This window comes from Castor canadensis, chromosome 2, assembly GCF_047511655.1.
Source record: "Castor canadensis chromosome 2, mCasCan1.hap1v2, whole genome shotgun sequence".
NCBI classification, from domain to species: Eukaryota; Metazoa; Chordata; class Mammalia; order Rodentia; family Castoridae; genus Castor; species Castor canadensis.
The window spans coordinates 20,226,286-20,245,206 of record NC_133387.1 but is presented as its reverse complement, the minus strand read 5'-3'; the positions used below and the strand labels follow the sequence as shown (position 1 = coordinate 20,245,206).

At 38.6% G+C, this 18,921-nt stretch overlaps 2 protein-coding genes and 1 pseudogene across 2 annotated transcripts in view; 2 read left to right on the top strand and 1 right to left on the bottom strand.

Annotated features, from left to right (window-relative positions):
- LOC109702019 (aldo-keto reductase family 1 member B10) overlaps window positions 1-18,921 on the top strand; it is a 60,061-nt gene that overhangs the window by 36,940 nt on the left and 4,200 nt on the right. The gene's annotated exons all lie outside the window — the stretch shown is intronic.
- Window positions 5,213-5,881, bottom strand: LOC109702021 (cyclic AMP-dependent transcription factor ATF-1 pseudogene; annotated as a pseudogene).
- Window positions 7,313-17,314, top strand: LOC109702018 (aldo-keto reductase family 1 member B10-like). The gene is made up of 3 exons (XM_020187462.1): window positions 7,313-7,378; window positions 15,988-16,155; window positions 17,189-17,314. The coding sequence occupies exons 1-3, from the start codon at window positions 7,313-7,315 to the stop codon at window positions 17,312-17,314; spliced, it is 360 nt and encodes a 119-aa protein (XP_020043051.1).

Sequence of the window (18,921 nt, the reverse complement as noted above, 5' to 3'; positions counted from 1 at the left end):
ATTTTTGGTCTTTTGGGCCAGGCTAACCTCACTCAGAATGATGTTCTCCAATTCCATCCATTTACCAGCGAATGATAACATTTCATTCTTCTTCATGGCTGCATAAAATTCCATTGTGTATAAATACCACATTTTCTTGATCCATTCATCAGTAGTGGGGCATCTTGGCTGTTTCCATAACTTGACTATTATGAATAGTGCTGCCATAAACATGGGTGTGCAGGTGCCTCTGGAGTAACCTGTGCCACATTTTTTTGGGTATATCCCCAAGAGTGGTATTGCTGTATCAAATGGTAGATCAATGTCTAGCTTTTTAAGTAGCCTCCAAATTTTTTTCCAGAGTGGTTGTACTAGTTTACATTCCCACCAACAGTGTAAGAGGGTTCCTTTTTCCCCTCATCCTCACCAACACCTGTTGTTGGTGGCGTTGTTAATGATGGCTATTCTAACAGGGGTGAGGTGGAATCTTAGTGTGGTTTTAATTTGCATTTCCTTTATTGCTAGAGATGGTGAGCATTTTTTCATGTGTTTTTTGGCCATTTGAATTTTTTCTTTTGAGAAAGTTCTGTTTAGTTCACTTGCCCATTTCTTTATTGGTTCATTAGTTTTGGGAGAATTTAGTTTTTTAAGTTCCCTATATATTCTGGTTATCAGTCCTTTGTCTGATGTGTAGCTGGCAAATATTTTCTTCCACTCTGTGGGTGGTCTCTTCAGTTTAGAGACCATTTCTTTTGTTGGGCAGAAGCTTTTTAGTTTTATGAGGTCCCATTTATCTACGCTATCTCTTAGTTGCTGTGCTGCTGGGGTTCCATTGAGAAAGTTCTTATCTATACCTACTAATTCCAGAGTATTTCCTACTCTTTCCTGTGTCAGCTTTAGAGTTTATGGTCTGATATTAAGATCCTTGATCCATTTTGAGTTAATATTGGTATAGGGTAATATATATGGATCTAGTTTCAGTTTTTTGCAGACTGCTAACCAGTTTTCCCAGCAGTTTTTGTTGAAGAGGCTGCTTTTTATCCATTGTATATTTTTAGTGCCTTTGTCAAAGACACCTAATACTTCTTCAGTCATCCTGAGGGAGGGGTGCTACATCTTCCTTACTTAATACTGTTGTATCCTTTTGGGGGTTTGGGAATCTTGTCCTGGGGCCCTGCCCCTCCACTCCCAGTCACTAAGAATGAAAGAGTGCTGTGTTACTAAGATTTGCATTAAAATTCGTGTAATATTAATAGGTCAAAGGAGAAAATTATATATTACCCAATACTGAAATTTCTTTCCTCCGTCTTTCTACCAGATATTTTATTTGCTCCTATCTCTCCCTCTTGGATACATTGAAGTAGGGATATTAGAGAGGATGCCAAAATAATCATGACCACTACTTCATTTTTTTTCCTATAAGACAATTTTGTCTCGATTTTATGTAGTTAGTTTTGGTGGTACTAGGGTTTGAACTCAGGGCCTCATGCTTGCTAGGCAGGTGCTCTACCACTTGAGCTACTTCACTAGTCCTCTGTAGTTAGTTTTAACAAAATAAATTTTATCATGAATATATTCACGAGACTAAAAATAGGCAGAAAAATGTATTTTCTTAAAAGTACAACCCAGGAATAAAATGGAAAATTCCAGAGCTAGAAATTACACAATCAGTTTTATTAAACCTTCTACGATTTTGGCAAATGTCTAATGACACATGTCTACCATTAAAGTGAAACTATTCTTGATTAAAAATAGGCAGTTTCTTTACAATAACTCCCATCAAGAAGTGGAGTCTCTGTCTCTACTCCTCAACTCTTGCACTGACCTTCCAACTTTTTTTGACTAACAGAATGTGGGAGAAATAACACTGCATATATTTGAAGAGTAAAGTTTCTAGAACTCTACTGCTTTTTGAACAAGTTTAAGTTAGTCTCCCAGATCGTGAGAAAAGACCTCTTGTGAAGGGAGGTTCCAGACTTCCCTGACATCTTAGCCCACCTAAATGAAGGCCAAACATGAGAACAAACCCAACAGATGCCATGTGGGGCAAAGATAAACTTCCAAAGGATTCCAGCTGAAACTGCCAACTCACAAAATCATGGGCAAATCAGTGGTTGTTGTTGTTAATGAGCTAGCTTCTTACACTGAAGTAGCTAACTGAGTAATTTTTATGACCCAATAAGATCCTTTCACTGACTGGTTCTGGAAGAAATCTTACTAGAATCAATACACCTTTTTTTCTTCTAAGTCACAATGGATTTCTTAATTCAATAATACTTACATTGCCATGTCATCCAATATGGCTAGGGACAATAAGATAAGTGCACATTCATGAGACTTCATACTCTAACATGGAAGCCACCTGGTTCTGAGACATGTATGTGTTATGAATTTTGAAGTAGGTAGTTTAACAATTAATGATGTGTGTAAGATAGTCCACTTGTAGGTACAAATTATTGTGTTAATTGACCTGTATGAGCACTGTTGTCATCATAGATAGCCTAGAGATACAAATCAAATTTCAGGTTTGCCCAAAGGGAACAAAAAAATTGAGAACACAGAAAAGACAAAACCAAGCCAAACCAACAAACCCCCCAAACCTTCACTATGTGCCAGCCAAAAACAATGCTCTACCATGGTAGGGACCTGCGTCCTATTTTCTGGATTGCTGGCTCTCCCCCTGCCACCACTGACTCTAATCTGGTCAGGATTTGACCAAACTGAATCTGGAAGTGCTACCTTTAAAACTGGGACTCTGTTATTTACTTCTTCTCTAGATCTCATTTCACATAAGAAACAATCCCATTTAAAAAAAAAAAAGTCAAATTTTCCAAATTTCAGCTATATGGAATTTACAGAATCATGGTAACAAAAAGAAAAAATATGTTTTATTAATAATTGCTCAAGCATAAAAGAAACCAGTCTACCCTCCTATGGGTAAGTTGATAAATAAACTGTGGTACATCCAGACAATGGAATAGTAATTCTATGCAAACCTAAATAACCTTTTAAAGCCACAAAGTACACAGAGAAACCTTAAATGTATACTTTCAAGTGAAGCAACTCAATCTGGAGCAATTATGTGATTCAGGTATTAACATATTAGAAAAGAAATAAATATAATGACAAAATATATTAGTGCTTGCCAAGGACTCAGGTAGAAAGAAGAAGGGATGAATAGGTGGAGCACCAGGAGTTTTTAGGACACTGAAACTATTTTTGATACTTAATGGTGGAAATGTGCCATTAAACATTTGTCAAAACCCATAGAATCTATAATACAAAAATGAGCCCTAGTGTAAACTATGGACTTTTTGTTAATAACACTGTATCAATATGTTCTGTAACCCAAAAACTGCCTCCCCAAGTAAAAGATACTCATTTTTTTTTAGATAAAAAAAAAAAAACAAGGTTGGTCAAGTATGTTGGCCAGTGCTTGTAATCCCAGTACTGGGAGGCTGAGTAAGGAGGATTGCTTGAGCCTAGGAGTTCAAGACTACATAGGGAAAGTAGTAAGGCCATGTCATAAAACAAAACGAACAACCCTCCTCCAACCAACCAAACAAACCCCCAGTAAGTGATATCAGAATGGGCAAGGTTCCATGAAGCCCAATAGGCACAGCTTCTAAAATCCAGCAGACAATTAGGAACCTAGAAAATTGTTATAATGTCTTTTAAAATCTGATGAAACCCAAATGTAATAACAAGAATAGTGAATAAATAACAATGAATCCACTTTGTATAATAGCAGGCATAAAATACACTAAATGCTTAAATGGAAAAGTAGACTGTGTTAACTTATATCTGGATTACTGCAACAACATACCTCAGATAATGAGCTTTGAAAGGGGAAAACTTATTTTGTTCACAATTTTGGAGGTTTCAGTCCAACTTCAGTTAGCCTATTGCTTTTTTTTTTTTAAATCAAATGTCCTTTAATTTCAGGCAACAATATGAAACATAAGAAGCACACAACAGTTTTGTAATATAGTTTCAAAGTGTATGCAAATTAAAATACAGAAGTTAAACATTGTTGTACTGACCACATTTTGACATTTTTAGATAAACTGCTTATAAAACTTAGAATTCAAATATTAGCCAATCTGAAAACTTTACTTTCCATAATATAAAAATGATACTTTGAGATCAAATTTTTTTACTAAACAAACAAGATAAAGATTTAAAATAATCATTAAAAACTCAGCATTAGAATTTATAAAGATTAGCTGCAGAAATATATTGGCAGTTACTTTTCTTATAAAGGTAACATTCACTACCTTACAAAATAGTCTCTAACATAAATTACCTCAATAACTGCTGTTTTAGAACCCGATAACCCTTACATTAAATCGATTATAAAATGTTATTGGAAAAACTTTGATACACATCTTTTGGGTTTTTTTTAAATAATATTTTAAGGACTTATGTAAACATTTCATTCCATCAAAGCACAACAGATAAGTAATGGATATTTCAACTGCAAATAAAATATAGAATAAAAAAATTGTTATATATTTGTAAAAAAATCAACCTTACCAGAGTAAGCAAAAAAGTATCAAACTTTTAAACAGTTCTTTCCATTCTGATACAAAAATCACCACACTCCATTCATGTACCTTAGATGCCCAGTAGGACAAAAAACATGAAAAATGGTTAACCCAGACTCAAAAACTCTCAAGTTCAACAAATGTTTAAAAGCCCATTTTAAAGACTTGACAATGGAACAAGTATACATAATCAGAACACATAACTTATATATTTAGTAATGTCTTAGGTTTTCTTTTATATTTGTAATTTAGAATTTATTCATAGCAATAAAACACACACATACACAACCACACATAACTGAGAAAAGCTAAGTTTCAGAAAACATAAGAAATGCAAACTTAGAGGGTAAATTGATTTATTTTAAAAAATTCAATTTACCAAATTTCATCTTATCTGCATTTTTGGGTTGACAAGTATTATGATTTAGGAAACTGAAGTTGTTGAGAGCTCCTTTCTTCCTGTTCAGTGTTTTTAATTTATACAGGGCTTCCAGTTATGCTAGCAGCTTCCTTGAGGTCGTCCTCCACTTTACGCTGTCACCAATCTCTTACATATGACATACACCTCTGAATGGCAAAATCCTAAATGAAACTTAGCTTCACTTTTGACCTTTTAATTGACAAAACTCCATTAAAAAGAAATCCATCTAATTTTTAGGCAAGTCCACAAAATACTTTCTTAAAAATCAAATGCTTTTATGAGAGTAAAGATCCTTCAAAGTTTTTAACTCTTCTATTAGAGTTTTATTTTGATTTTTCAAGACTATGTCTCAATTTTTGAGGCATTTTGCAGATTCTTTCTTCTTCTCGTGACATTCTAGAGAAGCTTCTCTGTTTTTCATCAACCTTATTTCCCTTTTCAGTTGGGGGTCTTCTGTCTTAGCTGTCTGATACGTAAGAGTCACAGGAGACATCATCACCACGTTTTGTGGCAGTGAATTAGATGAATGTGTGGCATGGATCTGACATGTCTGCATATCTCCTGATGCAATCGGTACAACGATGTGGTTGCTGGGTACAAGTATTTGTTGTCCACCAGAGGACTGCACATACTGGAGAATAATATGAGTACTGCCTGAATTGGTCATGGTTAATGCCTGCAGTCCCTCCATCTGTGCCTGGACTGGCCAATTGTAAGCACCATTTGTGCAATGGCAAGTGTAAAGATGAGTACCACACTAGGATCCCATGAGCTTTCCGTGAGGAACCTATGCTGTCACAGGAGTCCTGACATTCCTCACTTTCTGATAAAGATGATTCCTGTCGAACAATATGAGAAATATGAGCCCCTGAACAGCTGGACCAGGTTGAGGTGCAATCTCTGCAGTGTTACTCTTATAGGAATCTTCCATAATCAACTTTCCTGCACAACTGTCTCCCAAAAGCCCACACCAGCTGGATACTCTCTGCAGGCCTTTTAGAGTGAGGTAGGTTTTCCTGGCATGCTTTCAGCTCAGAGCTGCTCCTGGCCTCTGAGGGATGCCTGCCCCATCGCTTGTTAAGGGAGAAAGGATTTGAAAGGTGGGGTGCTCCTTCCTCATCTTCGCCTAGTTTGCCTAGGTGGTTCATAATCCTGTCAGGTACCTATGGGAAAGGATTTTTTTTCAAGTGCTGGGGATGGAACCCAGGGCCTCACTCGGGAGTTCACTGGGCCACACCCTCAGCTGGAAGTGGCCCCATTGATTTTGGTTTTTATGGGTGAGGCAGTATATCATTGTGGGAACACAAGGAATAGGAAGCTGCCTACCTCATGACTGCCAGGAAGTAAAGAGAAGAGAAAGAGAAGCACCCATACACCTCCCACTAGGCCCTACCTATTAAAGGTTTCTGTCATTTTCCAATAGTGCCCACCCTTTCACAAATGGGCCTTCAGGGGACTTTCCCAATGCAAACTATAGCAGAAGCCATAAAGGCAAAAGTTTCAACAAATGTCATAAGGTTGACCTGGCTGTGTCAGTGAAACATGACACACAGCAAACATGAGTAGAGGCTTGCTCCATGGCTAGGGTACAGTTAGGAAAAAAACTCCCTGCCTGCAGAAAACTGGCATATTAAGAAAGGGGGAATTCTGAAGAACATTGGCTCAGAGGACTTGTAGGCAAAATTAAAGTGCAAATTGTAAATTGCATGAGCAGGAGTGCATCTCAGGGGAAGTCATGGTATTTCCTAATTTGTATAAGAAGCTGGGATCAGAGGAACTGAGGCAACAAGAATCCATTACCAAGTGAACAACTAGACAGGTGACAGATATATTCCTATAGGCCAGGACCAAGGGAGACAGGAAGGGTCCTGCTCTCCAATGTGTGGGGGTGAAACAAGGGAGACTCTGCTGGGTTGGATAAAGACTGAACAAGCCTGGAAAGCTTGGTTGGTGAAACAAGAAATTGTTCATGGCAGAAGCCTGGATGCTTTTCTTCCATCACTTTTAGGTAGGCTGTCACCTTGACTTTGATCCATCTCATGCCTCTCCTTTCATGTGTGTTTATGAAATCTATTCTGTCAGCCCAGAGATAATCAGTCGAACAACAGAGTGCTTTCATGAGTTATGAAATTTTATAAAAATCTTTGAACCATCTCAATTCTTGTAGCAACTTTAATATTCATTCACAGTAATCAATCTTACAAAAGAATGGAAGGGACTTCCTATTCTAGTGCCTGTGCCTGGACTCTGGCTCCTCCCCGTGTAGCCAGTGCTGCCTCCTTAACAGGACATAAAATGTTTGCCAGCCTCCATAACAAGGACACAGACATCTGCCTGCTCACTCAGAACCACTCCTACACCAATCATGGCCACTTTTGTGGAGCTCAGCATCAAAGTAAAAATGCCCATTGTGGGTCTGGGCACCTGGAAGGTAAATATGCAAATCTTGGGACACCTGCCTCATTGGAGGGCCATTTGGGCATTGTCTCCTCTCAGCATACAGTGGGGCAGAGATTTGGAGAGCTGAGATGCAACCCTAGTTGCTTTCTTTCTCAGGGATGCTTCAGGCTACAAAGCTCAAAGACTGACTTTCTTACCCTCCCCCTACTCTCCCTCTGCAGTATAAGAGCTTCCCTAGCAAGTATCAAGTTTCAAAAAGGTACCAGACTTAAAAAATTAAATTACTTTTGGGGAATTTACTCTCTTAGTAGAATTTTCCTTGGAAGTCCTTCCTGACTCTGAGACACTCACAAGGGCTCAGCATTTTATAAGCCTTGGCACTTGGTTTTCTGCAAGCTGAGTAATTGAGCGAGCAGAGGCAGGTATACCCTGGCACGGGCACACCTTGCCGTTCATGCTGTGGGACTCTGACCAGCAGCATCAGTGTGGCTGTCTGCTGGCTGGAAATGCAGAATCTCAGAGCCCAGCCCAAGCTGCTGAATCCATGTTACACTTAACTAGGATCCCCAGGTGTGCTTGTGCAATTTAAAGTCTCAATAGTACTGGGACTACAGAGATCCTGGACTGGGGTCAGGAGCTCAGGTCCTGCTCAGGCTGTCAAAATACCCTAAGGCACACCCCAGTGATCTCTGAAGAAGGTTCATGTGCTGCCTTGAGATAAGTTTAACATTGTTCTATCATCTTCTCACTCTGCTTTCTTCCACATTTCCCTCAAGGACAGCACTACCCTAGCTTTTTCCAGGAAGCTACTTTGGATACCATCTCTCCTGTCCTTCATGGCTCACTTCTGATGGTCTTCCTCCTCTGGCTCTCTTTCCTTCGTTGCACCATCTTTCCCAGCTCCTTTCCGGATTCCTCTTTGTTTCAGCACTGAGTCATTCTCAGGACACATTCTTTCTCAAATCTGGTTCAGCACATCAGTGTCAGCTTGAGTCAGTCTTAGCCTCTCTTATTGAACAGCAAGATTTGTCCCAAGTCAGAACTTTTTTTTTTATTGGTTTATTCATATGTGCATACATTGTTTGGGCCATTTCTCCTCCCTCCCCCTACCTCCCTCCTTCTCTCCCCCACCCCCCTTGCTTCCAGGCAGAATCTATTCTGCCCTTATCTCTAATTTTGTTGAAGAGAAAATATAAGCAATAATAAGAAAGACAAAGCATTTTTGCTGGTTGAGTTAAGGATAGCTATACAGAGAGATTCCTAGCATTGCTTCCATGTGCAAATGTGTTACATCCCAAGTTGATTCATCTCTAAATGATCTTGTAACTAGTTCCTGATCCCCTTCTCATATTGACCTCTGTCGCTTTAAGGTTTCTCTATTAGTTCCTCTGCAGTGGGGACATCAAACACTTTCATGTTTTGGGTTTCTTACTATCCCCATACCTCCCATATGTGCTCTCCCCTTATCATGCAACCCAAGTCCATCCACATTGCTGTATTTGCCCTAGGTCTAAAGTCCGCATATGAGGGAGAACATACGATTTTTGGTCTCCTAAGCCTGGCTAACCTCGCTCAGAATGATGTTCTCCAGTTTCATCCATTTACTAGCAAATGATAACATTTCATTCTTCTTCATGGCTAAGTAAAATTCCATTGTGTATAAATACCACATTTTCTTAATCCATTCGTCAGGAGTGGGACATCTTGGCTGTTTCCATAACTTGGCTATTGTGAATAGTGCTGCAATAAACATGGGTGTGCAAGTGCCTCTGGAGTAACCTGTGTCTCATTCCTTTGGGTAAATCCCTAGGAGTGGGATTGCTGGATCATATGGCAGATCTATGTTTAGATTTTTAAGAAGCCTCCAAATTTTTTTCCAGAGTGGTTGCACTAGCTTGCATTCCCACCAGCAGTGTACAAGGGTTCCTTTTTCTCCACATTCTCGCCAACACCTGTTATTAGTGGTGTTGCTAATGGTTATTCTAACAGGGGTGAAGTGGAATCTTAGTGTGGTTTTGATTTGCATTTCTTTATGGCTAGAGATGGTGAGCATTTTTTCATGTGTTTTTTGGCCATTTGGATTTCTTCTTTTGAGAAGGTTCTGTTCAGTTCAGTTGCCCATTTCTTTATTGGTTCATTGATTTTGGGAGAGTTCAGTTTTTTGAGTTCCCTATATATTCTGGTTATCAGTCCTTTGTCTGATGTATAGCTGGCAAATATTTTCTCCCGCTCTGCGGGTGTTCTTTTCAGTTTAGAAACCATTTCTTTTGTTGTGCGGAAGCTTTTTAGTTTTATGAAGTCCCATTTGTCTATACTTTCTCTTAGTTGCTGAGCCACTAGGGTTCTATTGAGGAAGTCCTTGCCTATACCTATTACTTCCAGAGTGTTTCCTGCACTTTCCTATACCAGCTTTAGAGTTTTGGGTCTGATATTAAGGTCCTTGATCCATTTTGAGTTAATATTGGTATAGGGTGATAGACATGGATGTAGTTTCAGTTTCTTGTAGACGGATAACCACTTTTCCCAACAACATTTGTTGAAGAGGGAGTTATGTCTCCATCGTATATTTTTATCACCTTTGTCAAAAATAAGGTGGGCATAGCTGTGAGGATTCATATCCAGGTCCTCTATTCTGTTCCACTGGTCTTCATGTCTGTTTTTGTTCTGGTACCTTGCTGTTTTTATTGCTATAGCTTTGTAATATAGTTTGAAGTCGGGTATTGTGATACTTCCAGCATTGTTCTATTGCCTTGGCTATTGGTGGTCTCTTGTGTTTCCAAATGAATTTTAGGGTAGATTTTTCTATCTCTGTGATGAATGTCATTGGGATTTTGATGGGAATTGTATTAAACATGTAGATTGTTTTTCATAGTATAGCCTTTTTTACTATGTTGATTGTACCAATCCATGGGCACAGGAGATCTCTCCACCTTCTGTAGTCTTCCTCAATCTCTTTCTTCAGGGGTTTGTAGTTCTCCTTGTAGAGGTCATTCACATCCTTTCTTAAGTTTACTCCTAGGTATTTGACTTTATTTTAGGTTATTGTAAATGGAATTGTTTCCATATATTTTTTCTCTGTTTGTTATTGGTGTATAGAAAAGCTAATGATTTTTGTAAGTTGGTTTTGTATCCTGCCACCTTGCTGTAGCTGTTAATGGTGTCTAGGAGTTTTTGGGTGGAGTTTTTTGGGTCTTTAATGTATAGGATCATATCATCTGCAAATAGGGATATTTTAACAGTTTCTTTACTTATTTGTATTCCTTTTATTTCTTCTTCTTGCCTAATTGCTCTGGCTAGGAATTTGAGTACTATGTTGAATAGGAGCAGGGATAGTGGGAACCCTTGTTTTGTTCCTGATTTTAGGGAAATGGTTTCAGTTTTTCACCATTAAGTATGACGTTGGCTGTAAGTTTGTCATATATGGCCTTTATAATGTTGAGGTACTTTCCTTCTATTCCTAGTTTTCTTAGAGCTTTTATCATGAAGTGGTGTTGGATCTTGTCAAAGGCTTTTTCTGCATCTATTGAGATGATCAAGTGGTTTTTGTCTTTGCTTTTATTGATGTGCTGTATTACATTTATAGATTTGCATATGTTGAACCATCCCTGCATCCTGAGATGAAGCTGACTTGGTCGTGGTGAATGATCTTTCTGATGTGTTGCTGGATTCAGTTTGCCATTATTTTATTGAGAATTCTTGCATTGATGTTCATTAAGGAGATTGGCCTATAGTTCTCCTTTTTGGAGATGTCTTTGTCTGGTTTTGGGAAGCATGTAATACTGGCTTCATAAAATGAGTTAGGCAGTTTTCCTTCCCTTTCTATTTCATGGAACAGTTCAAGAAGGGTTGGTATCAGTTCTTCTTTAAAGGTCTGATAGAATTCAGAAGAGAATCTATCAGGTGCTGGACTTTTCTTTTTTTGGGAGACTCTTGATTGCTGCTTCAATTTCATTTTGTGTTATAGATCTATTCAGGTGATTAATGTCCTCTTGGTTCAAATTTGGATGGTCATAAGTATCTAGGAATCTGTCCATTTCTTCAAAATTTTCAAATTTATTTGAATATAGGTTCTCAAAGTAATCTCAGATGATTTCCTGGATTTCTGCAGTGTTTGTTGTTATCTTCCCTTTTGCATTTCTGATTTTACTGATTTGGGTTTTTTCTCTCCTCATTTTAGTCAGGTTTGCCAGGGGTCTTTCAATCTTATTTATTTTTTCAAAGAACCAATTTTTGTTTCATTGATTCTTTGTATGTTTTTTTTTTGTTTCTATTTTATTGATTTCAGTTCTTAATTATTATTTTTCTTCTTCTGCTTATTTTGGGATTTGCTTGTTCTTTTTTTTTCTAGGAGTTTGAGATGTAGCATTAGGTCATTGATTTGAGATCTTTCTATCCTTTTAATATATGCACTCATGTCTATAAACTTTCTTCTCAGGACTGCCTTTGCTGTGTCCCATAGGTTCTGGTAGGTCCTGTTTTCATTTTCATTAACTTCCAGGAGCCTTTTAATTTCCTCTTTTATTTCATCAATGACCCACTTATCATTGAGCAATGTGTTCAGTTTCCAACTGTTTGCATGTTTTTTACTGTTGTTTTTGTTGTTAAGTTCTAGTTTTAATGCATTGTGATCAGATAGAATGCATGGGATTATTTCTATTTTCTTATATTTGCTGAGACTTGCTTTGTGCTCTAAGATATGATCAATTTTGGAGAAGGTTCCATGGGTTGCTGAGAAGAATGTATATTGTGCAGAAGTTGGATGAAATATTCTGTAGACATCAGCTAGGTCCATTTGATGTATGGTGTGACTTAGATCTACGATTTCTTTCTTGATTTTTTTGTTTGGATCACCTATCTATTGGTGATAGGCAGGTATTAAAGTCTCCCACTATCACTGTGTTGGAGTCTATATATGTTTTTAGGTCCTTCAGAGTACGTTTGATGAAATTGGGTGCATTGACATTGGGTGCATACAGGTTGATAATTGTTATTTCCTTTTGGTGTATTTCCCCTTTTATTAGTATGGAATGTCCTTTATCTTGTTTGATCAATGTAGGTTTGAAGTCTACTTTGTCCAAGATATTGCTATTCCTGCCTGTTTTCAGGGGCCAATTGGCTTGGTAAATCTTCTTCCAGCCTTTCGCCCTCAGCCAGTACTTGTTTCTGTTGATGAGATGGGTCTCCTGTAAGCAACAGATTGTTGGGTCTTCCTTTTTAATCCAGTTTGCCAAACAGTGTCTTTTGATGGGAGAATTAAGTCTGTTAACATTCAGTGTTAGTATTGATAGGTATGTGGTGATTCCTGTCATTTAGTTGTCTTTGTTGTTTAAGGGTTTGATTGTATGCAGCTAAATCAATGTTACTCTCTACTTTCTTGCCTTTTCTTCTCCTGTGGTTTGGTATTGCCTGTCCTTTCATGGTTTTGTATGCTTTCATGTTATGTGTGCAGGATTCTTTGAAGAATCTTTTGTAGTGGTGGCTTGGTGGTCATATATTGTTTTAGTTTCTGCTTATTATGGAAGACTTTTATTGTTCCATCTATTTTGAATGATAGTTTTGCTAGGCAGAGTATCCTGGGGTTGAAGTTATTTACATTCAGTGCCTGGAATACCTCACTCCATGCTCTTCTTGCTTTTAATGTTTCTGTTGAGTTATCTGCTGTGACTTTGATGGGTTTACCTTTGTATGTTACTTGTTTTTTCTGTCTTACAGCCTTCAGTATTCTTTCTCTATTGTCTGTGCTTGTTGTTTTAATGATAATATGTCATGGGGTAGTTCTATTTTGGTCAAGTCTGTTTGGTGTCCTGGAGGCTTCCTATACCTGAATGGGCATAGTTTTCTCTAGATTTGGGAAATTTTCTGTTATTATTTTGATGAATATATTACAAATTCCTTTTGCTTGCACCTCTTCTCCTTCTTCAATACCTATCACTGTCAGGTTTGGTCTTTTGATGGAGTCAGTGAGTTTTGCATATTCCTTTCACAGGTTTTGAGTTGTTTGAGTAATAGTTCTTCAGTTTTTCCTTTAATTTCCGTTTCATCTTCAAGTTCTGAGATTCTGTCTTTTGCTTGTTCTAGTCTGCTGGAGTGGCCTTACATTGTGTTTTGTATTTCTGTTTCTTTTTTTTTTCCTGCGGTTTTCCACATCATGGGTCACTTCCTCTTTAATATTGTCAAATTTCATCCTTAATTTGCTTATCTCTCTATTTATGGTGTTCTCTGTTTCACTTTGGTGTTTATTCAGGGCTCCTATGAATTCACTTATTTGTTTTTGTGTCTTCTCATATTCTTTATTTTTATTGTCTTAGAATTTCTTGAGTGTCTCCTTTATGTTTTGGTGACCTTGTCTAGTATCATCTCCATGAAATTCTCAGTGATTTCTTGCAGGATTTCTTCTTTCAGAGTGTTCTTGTGGACTTCATTGGGTTCCTTGGGATAGTCTATCTTTGTTTTGTTGGAGTCTGGAACTGGTTATCCATTTTCTTCATTTCCTTCTGAATCCTATACTAATTTATTTTTTGGGAGGAGAATGGTTTCCATCCCTTTTTTGTCTTCCCATCTTTCCACTGGGTGCTATTTCTGTCCCTGTTCTGTGTGTAATTTAGTATCAGCTAACTTACAATAGTAAAAGTAATGAGGCCAAGAAAGAAGAAAAAGAAAGAAAAAAACAGAGAAACAAAGAAAATAACAGGGAGAGATGATGTACTAACAGTGAACAAAACAAGCACGTAGAAAAAGAAAAAAGAAAAAACAAATTCCACGTTCAGGAACAATGTTTCAGTCTTAGTAGGTCTGGTGTTACTCCTTCAGCATCCAGTCCTGGTGTTGGTATTTCAACAACAGCTCTGTCATTGTCTCGCCAGGTGGTTGAGTCAGGAGACAGCTTTGTGAACTGCTATCTGCCCTATTTTAGGCAGTGGCTCATCTGCCACCTACTGTTAGCCATCTACTTTTGCAGGCTTTGTTTACTGAAAGTTCATGTGGAGAGCAGCTCCTTGTTCCCTCCCCCCTTCTCTGGTGGAGGGGCTTGCCTGCTGGCTACTTTTGCAGGCTTTGTTTACTGAGAGTTTGCATGGAGAGCAGCTCCTTGCTCCTTCCCCCTTCTCTGGTGCACTCAAAGCACCCTGCCTGTCTGCTGCGTTTCCTTTTCAGTTCCTTGTTTATTATTCAGTTTTTTTTTATGGGGCAGGGGTCAGTCTGTCTGGGGGGCTATGCTGGTTTATCCCAGGGGTGGCTGTGTGAGTACCACATGCTGTTTATTTGCTCACCTGTTGCTCTGCATCTCACAAGCAGATTTGGAGCTGGCATCTGGCAGTGCGGGTGCCCTCCTGGTTTCTCAGTATAAAAACCAGGTGTGGAGAAGCTCTGTATGGCTGGGGGTTTGTAGTGTTGGAGTTTTGCTTATTCTTGGTTGTTTTTTCCTGCCAAGTGTGGCTCCAGCATCTCAGCAAGATTTTTGATTTAGGGATCTCATGCTGTCTGCTTCCTCCCTCTAGTCACCATCTTGGATCTCCCCAAGTCAGAACTTTAATCTTAAATGATTTATTTTCCCTGGATAATTTTACTAAAAAATAATTTTTAGAATTTCAAAAGTGCTTGTAAAGATTATAAAAGAAGCTGTTTTCAAGACACAGGATGATATAATTTTAAAGGTTATGTACTTATTGGTGGAGATAAAAGAGCATGGAGTAGTTAGGAGAAGAACCCTGGAGTGCTTCTGAGTTACTAGCAGCAATTTCTTGATCCAGTGATGCTGTAGAATTACAACTCTGTTTTATGTACATTGTAATATTTATTTCTTGGCAGTAGGAGAAAATAGAAAAAGATTTGGTGAGAGATGAGTTTTAATGGTGCCCCCTTCCCTATTTCTTTTGGCTTGGCTAGGTTAGATCTGAATGAGGTCTAACCTAGTACTCATTAATAGTACAAAGGGGGTTTCATTTTGATAATTCCATAGATGTATACAGTGTACTTTGAACTAGAAGAATGCCATATTTTAAATGTTCTTTCTATCTCTTCTTTGTGGTGGAAAAACAAGTCCATTGTTGTAAGGTTTTCTCTTTCTTCTTTTTCTGAAACAATAATTATTTAATGGATTGCATCTTGTGAACTTTACTGGGTAGACTAAAAACTTTACATTTACTGTTGCAAATAATCAATACAAGTACCTTGTGATTCCAAAACTTATTTTGCAGTTAAGGATTAGAGAGATAGAATCTGCTCAGGCTCACATACCCGCTGTGGGTAGAGCTTGGATATATCATGTAATAATCATTTTCCAGATCCTTATCACTAGCTGGTCCCTGAAAATTCTTCTGGGTCAGTTCAGAGTCTAGTTTTCAGATTAGCCCTTAGCAAGTTCCAGTGGGAGCTATCTCACTTCCCAGCGATCAAGAGACACTTCAGGATTAACCTGGATTAGAAGGATTTTGATTTTTAGCTAGAACATGGGAAGATAATCAGAAAATTAATTCTCTTTTTTTCTTTTGGAAAGTTTTCCAAAGGGTGTTTTTCTCCCAGTTGTCCCAAGGCAAATGGGACCCTACCAAGGCCTTCATTTACAGAAGCTGGGTAGGGTCTAGCCTTTTGAAAGAGGTCTTGGGATAAGAGTATTTTATGGCCTTTTCTATTGCTTGTCAGTCTCCCCCAGGCAAAGTCACACAAGCTGTGAAGATGGCCATTGATACAGGATACCATCACATTGACTGTGCCTACATCTATAACAATGAGAATGATGTGGGAGAAGCCATCCAAGAGAAGACCCAAGAGAAAGTAGTGAAGCAAGAGGAGCTCTTCATTGTTAGCAAAGTACATATGGGCCATTTGGTGGGAAAATTTGACTTCAAGGCAGGTGGAAGTATCTGAATGTGGTCAGCACAAACTACTCTATCAGCCTTTCCTGTAAGTCCATATTTTGCCTAGCCCTCATCATCTCTGTCCCCAAACGCAAACAGGCTGCTTCCCCCCACCTCTGTGAGTTGGAGTTCCCATAGTGCAGATGGCTCTATTGTGCTGCCTAGTGGCAGACAAAAGTTAAGTGTGCAGTAAGAAATGAAACTGAAGCTTACATGTCAGCACTATGGTCTCAATGTCTATTTCTCTGAGGTTCTCAGTCAGTGGTATTTTGGGAAGTAGTGGGAGCATTTTTATAGTTATGTATGAATTTCTTTTAATTCAGATCCATAAAAGGTGAGTTATAAAATTTCATGATGGGAGGGGATGGATCATAGGTGTGGGTCTCATGGAGTGACAGTGTGGCAACTTAGCAAATATGACACCCTGAGTTCATATCATAGTATCACACACACTCACACAAAAGAAGGTGTGTGTTGGGGTTTAGGATCATTGGATCTGCATTACACAAAACTTGCTAAAAAGCACTAGTTTCAAATATTTGGAAACATCATCTGGTGGGACAAATAGTATGCCATGGCCATCATCACTTGATATGATAGGAGATAAAGGAGAATAGAAAGAAGACCATGTGTTCCTAATCTCATAAGAATGCTTAAAATTTAAAATGTAAAAGCTAGACACAATTGCTGCCCTCAGAGAGTAGACAGTCAAGGAAGAGAATAACACAGGTACACAAATATTTAATCAAAGAAAAATAGAATGCTAATATCATTGAAAAACTAGCTTCCCTTCAACTTTTAGGAATGGTTATTGACTTGCTGAGCCCTGCTGACCTTGCACACTGGATGGTATGTATTAACCAACTTCTTATAAACCACCCACCTGTTCTCAGGTTAGATCAGGCACAAATCACAGGGCAGAGAGAGAGAGTGTGGTGCAGCCCTTTCCCTCCCCAGTTCTCATGCCTTGTTGTTGCTCTCTGCAGCTGTGGCCCACCTACTTTGAGAGAAAATTGCTAATGAGAGTCTGTCTGAAGACCCTCAAGGATCTGACTAACTGGACTATCTGGAATCTGGACTATCTAGACATCTACTTTGTTCACTGGCCATAGGAACTTCAGATTTGAGCTCTTCTCTGCCCCAATCGATAACTCCTGAGCAGACAGATGCCAAAAGATAACTATGTGCAAAGGCTGGGGTGTGGGGTGACTGAAGCAGTTCTTGTGCAGAACAAAAAGGCACTGGCCTGGCAGAGAAGCATAGGCCATGTGTGGCCATCCTGGTAGCCATATGCTTAGGCTTTCTTGAGACAAACTGTGATACCTGGCAGTCCAGATAAACTGAAACTAGAATTGATTCTTGATTTCATATTTCATGCCTAGGATATATCTTGGGATACATATCTCAGAACCCACCCCTCCAGTTAATCAAAGCATCTGCAGGGAGTGGCATCTTGGAGAAAAACCCAGGTATGGTGATACTGGAAGTTAGCCCATACTCACTGCAGAAACAACTATCATTGCCTTGGGTTCTGATCCTGAGAGGTGGGAGTGACATGAATTTCCTTGTGACCTGCTGGGTGATGTTGGCATGCAATCCCTAACTCCAGCCTTCTAGATGCTGCAAGGATAGAACCAAATCATATGTTCCCCAGAAAACCACTCTTGACATCTAACCCTCTCTAGGAACCTTGAAATGAAAGTTGACCCAAAGTTTACATTGGATCTGGGCATGTGAGGTTAATGTCCATGGCAATAATGGTAATGATAGATTTTAGAATCGATCCTGGGAGGATGAACCAATTTGGGTTAATAAGAAAATCTAAGTGTTAACTGAGGAAAATGATGATGAATCAGGAAACTCAACAACACATAATTGCAAGGCTGGCAACCCTGAAATACATTTGAAAGAAATTATCCATGGTGAGTAAAGCATTAAATTTGCCTACTTACAGCAGTATGTTATAGGGAAATGTGGGGACAGACTATCTGTATTTCTATGGATAGGTTTTTAAGACTGTTCTGGAGTCCTCTGCAATGGAGATGAAAGGAAATAGACAAAAACCTAAAAGCTACAGCAATAATAATGATCCATTTGTAATATTACTTTACTAGACTGATGATGTTTTTTTTTTCCTTTGGACAGTGCAAGCAATCAAAAGCATAGCTTTAGGGGGTGGGGGCAGGGGGGAGAAATGAACCAAGCCTTGTATGCACATATGAATAATAAAAGAAAAATGAAAAAAAAAACAAAAGCATAGCTTTGTGCAAGCTAAGGACATGCTTTACCTCTGAGCTACATCCTAGCCTTGACTGATCATTAATTGTCAGTACAATGCTGTATGTACATGGACTCAATCCACTGAATATTATGGCACGACTCACAAGATTGTCTTAGATTTCAGCCTTCATGTACACTGAGTATATTAACTGGATAGAATGGCTCTGTCATGTATAGTGCTCCAGTAAAACATGAATTCTTAAATATCCTAGTAATAATTCATTGTGAGTTGTGGAGACTAGCATGTCTATTATACATTCCAAAAGATGTTGCTGTAACTCTTATGATAATATGGCATAAAGAATCAAATTATGTCACAGTCCTCTGCAAAAATGAGTACCTTGATTTCCCTAGTACTAAGTCCTCTGGGTGAACACAGGAAAGTTTGCTAAATAAAACATGTTAAAGTCATGAAAATTATCAAAATCCAGATCAGAGG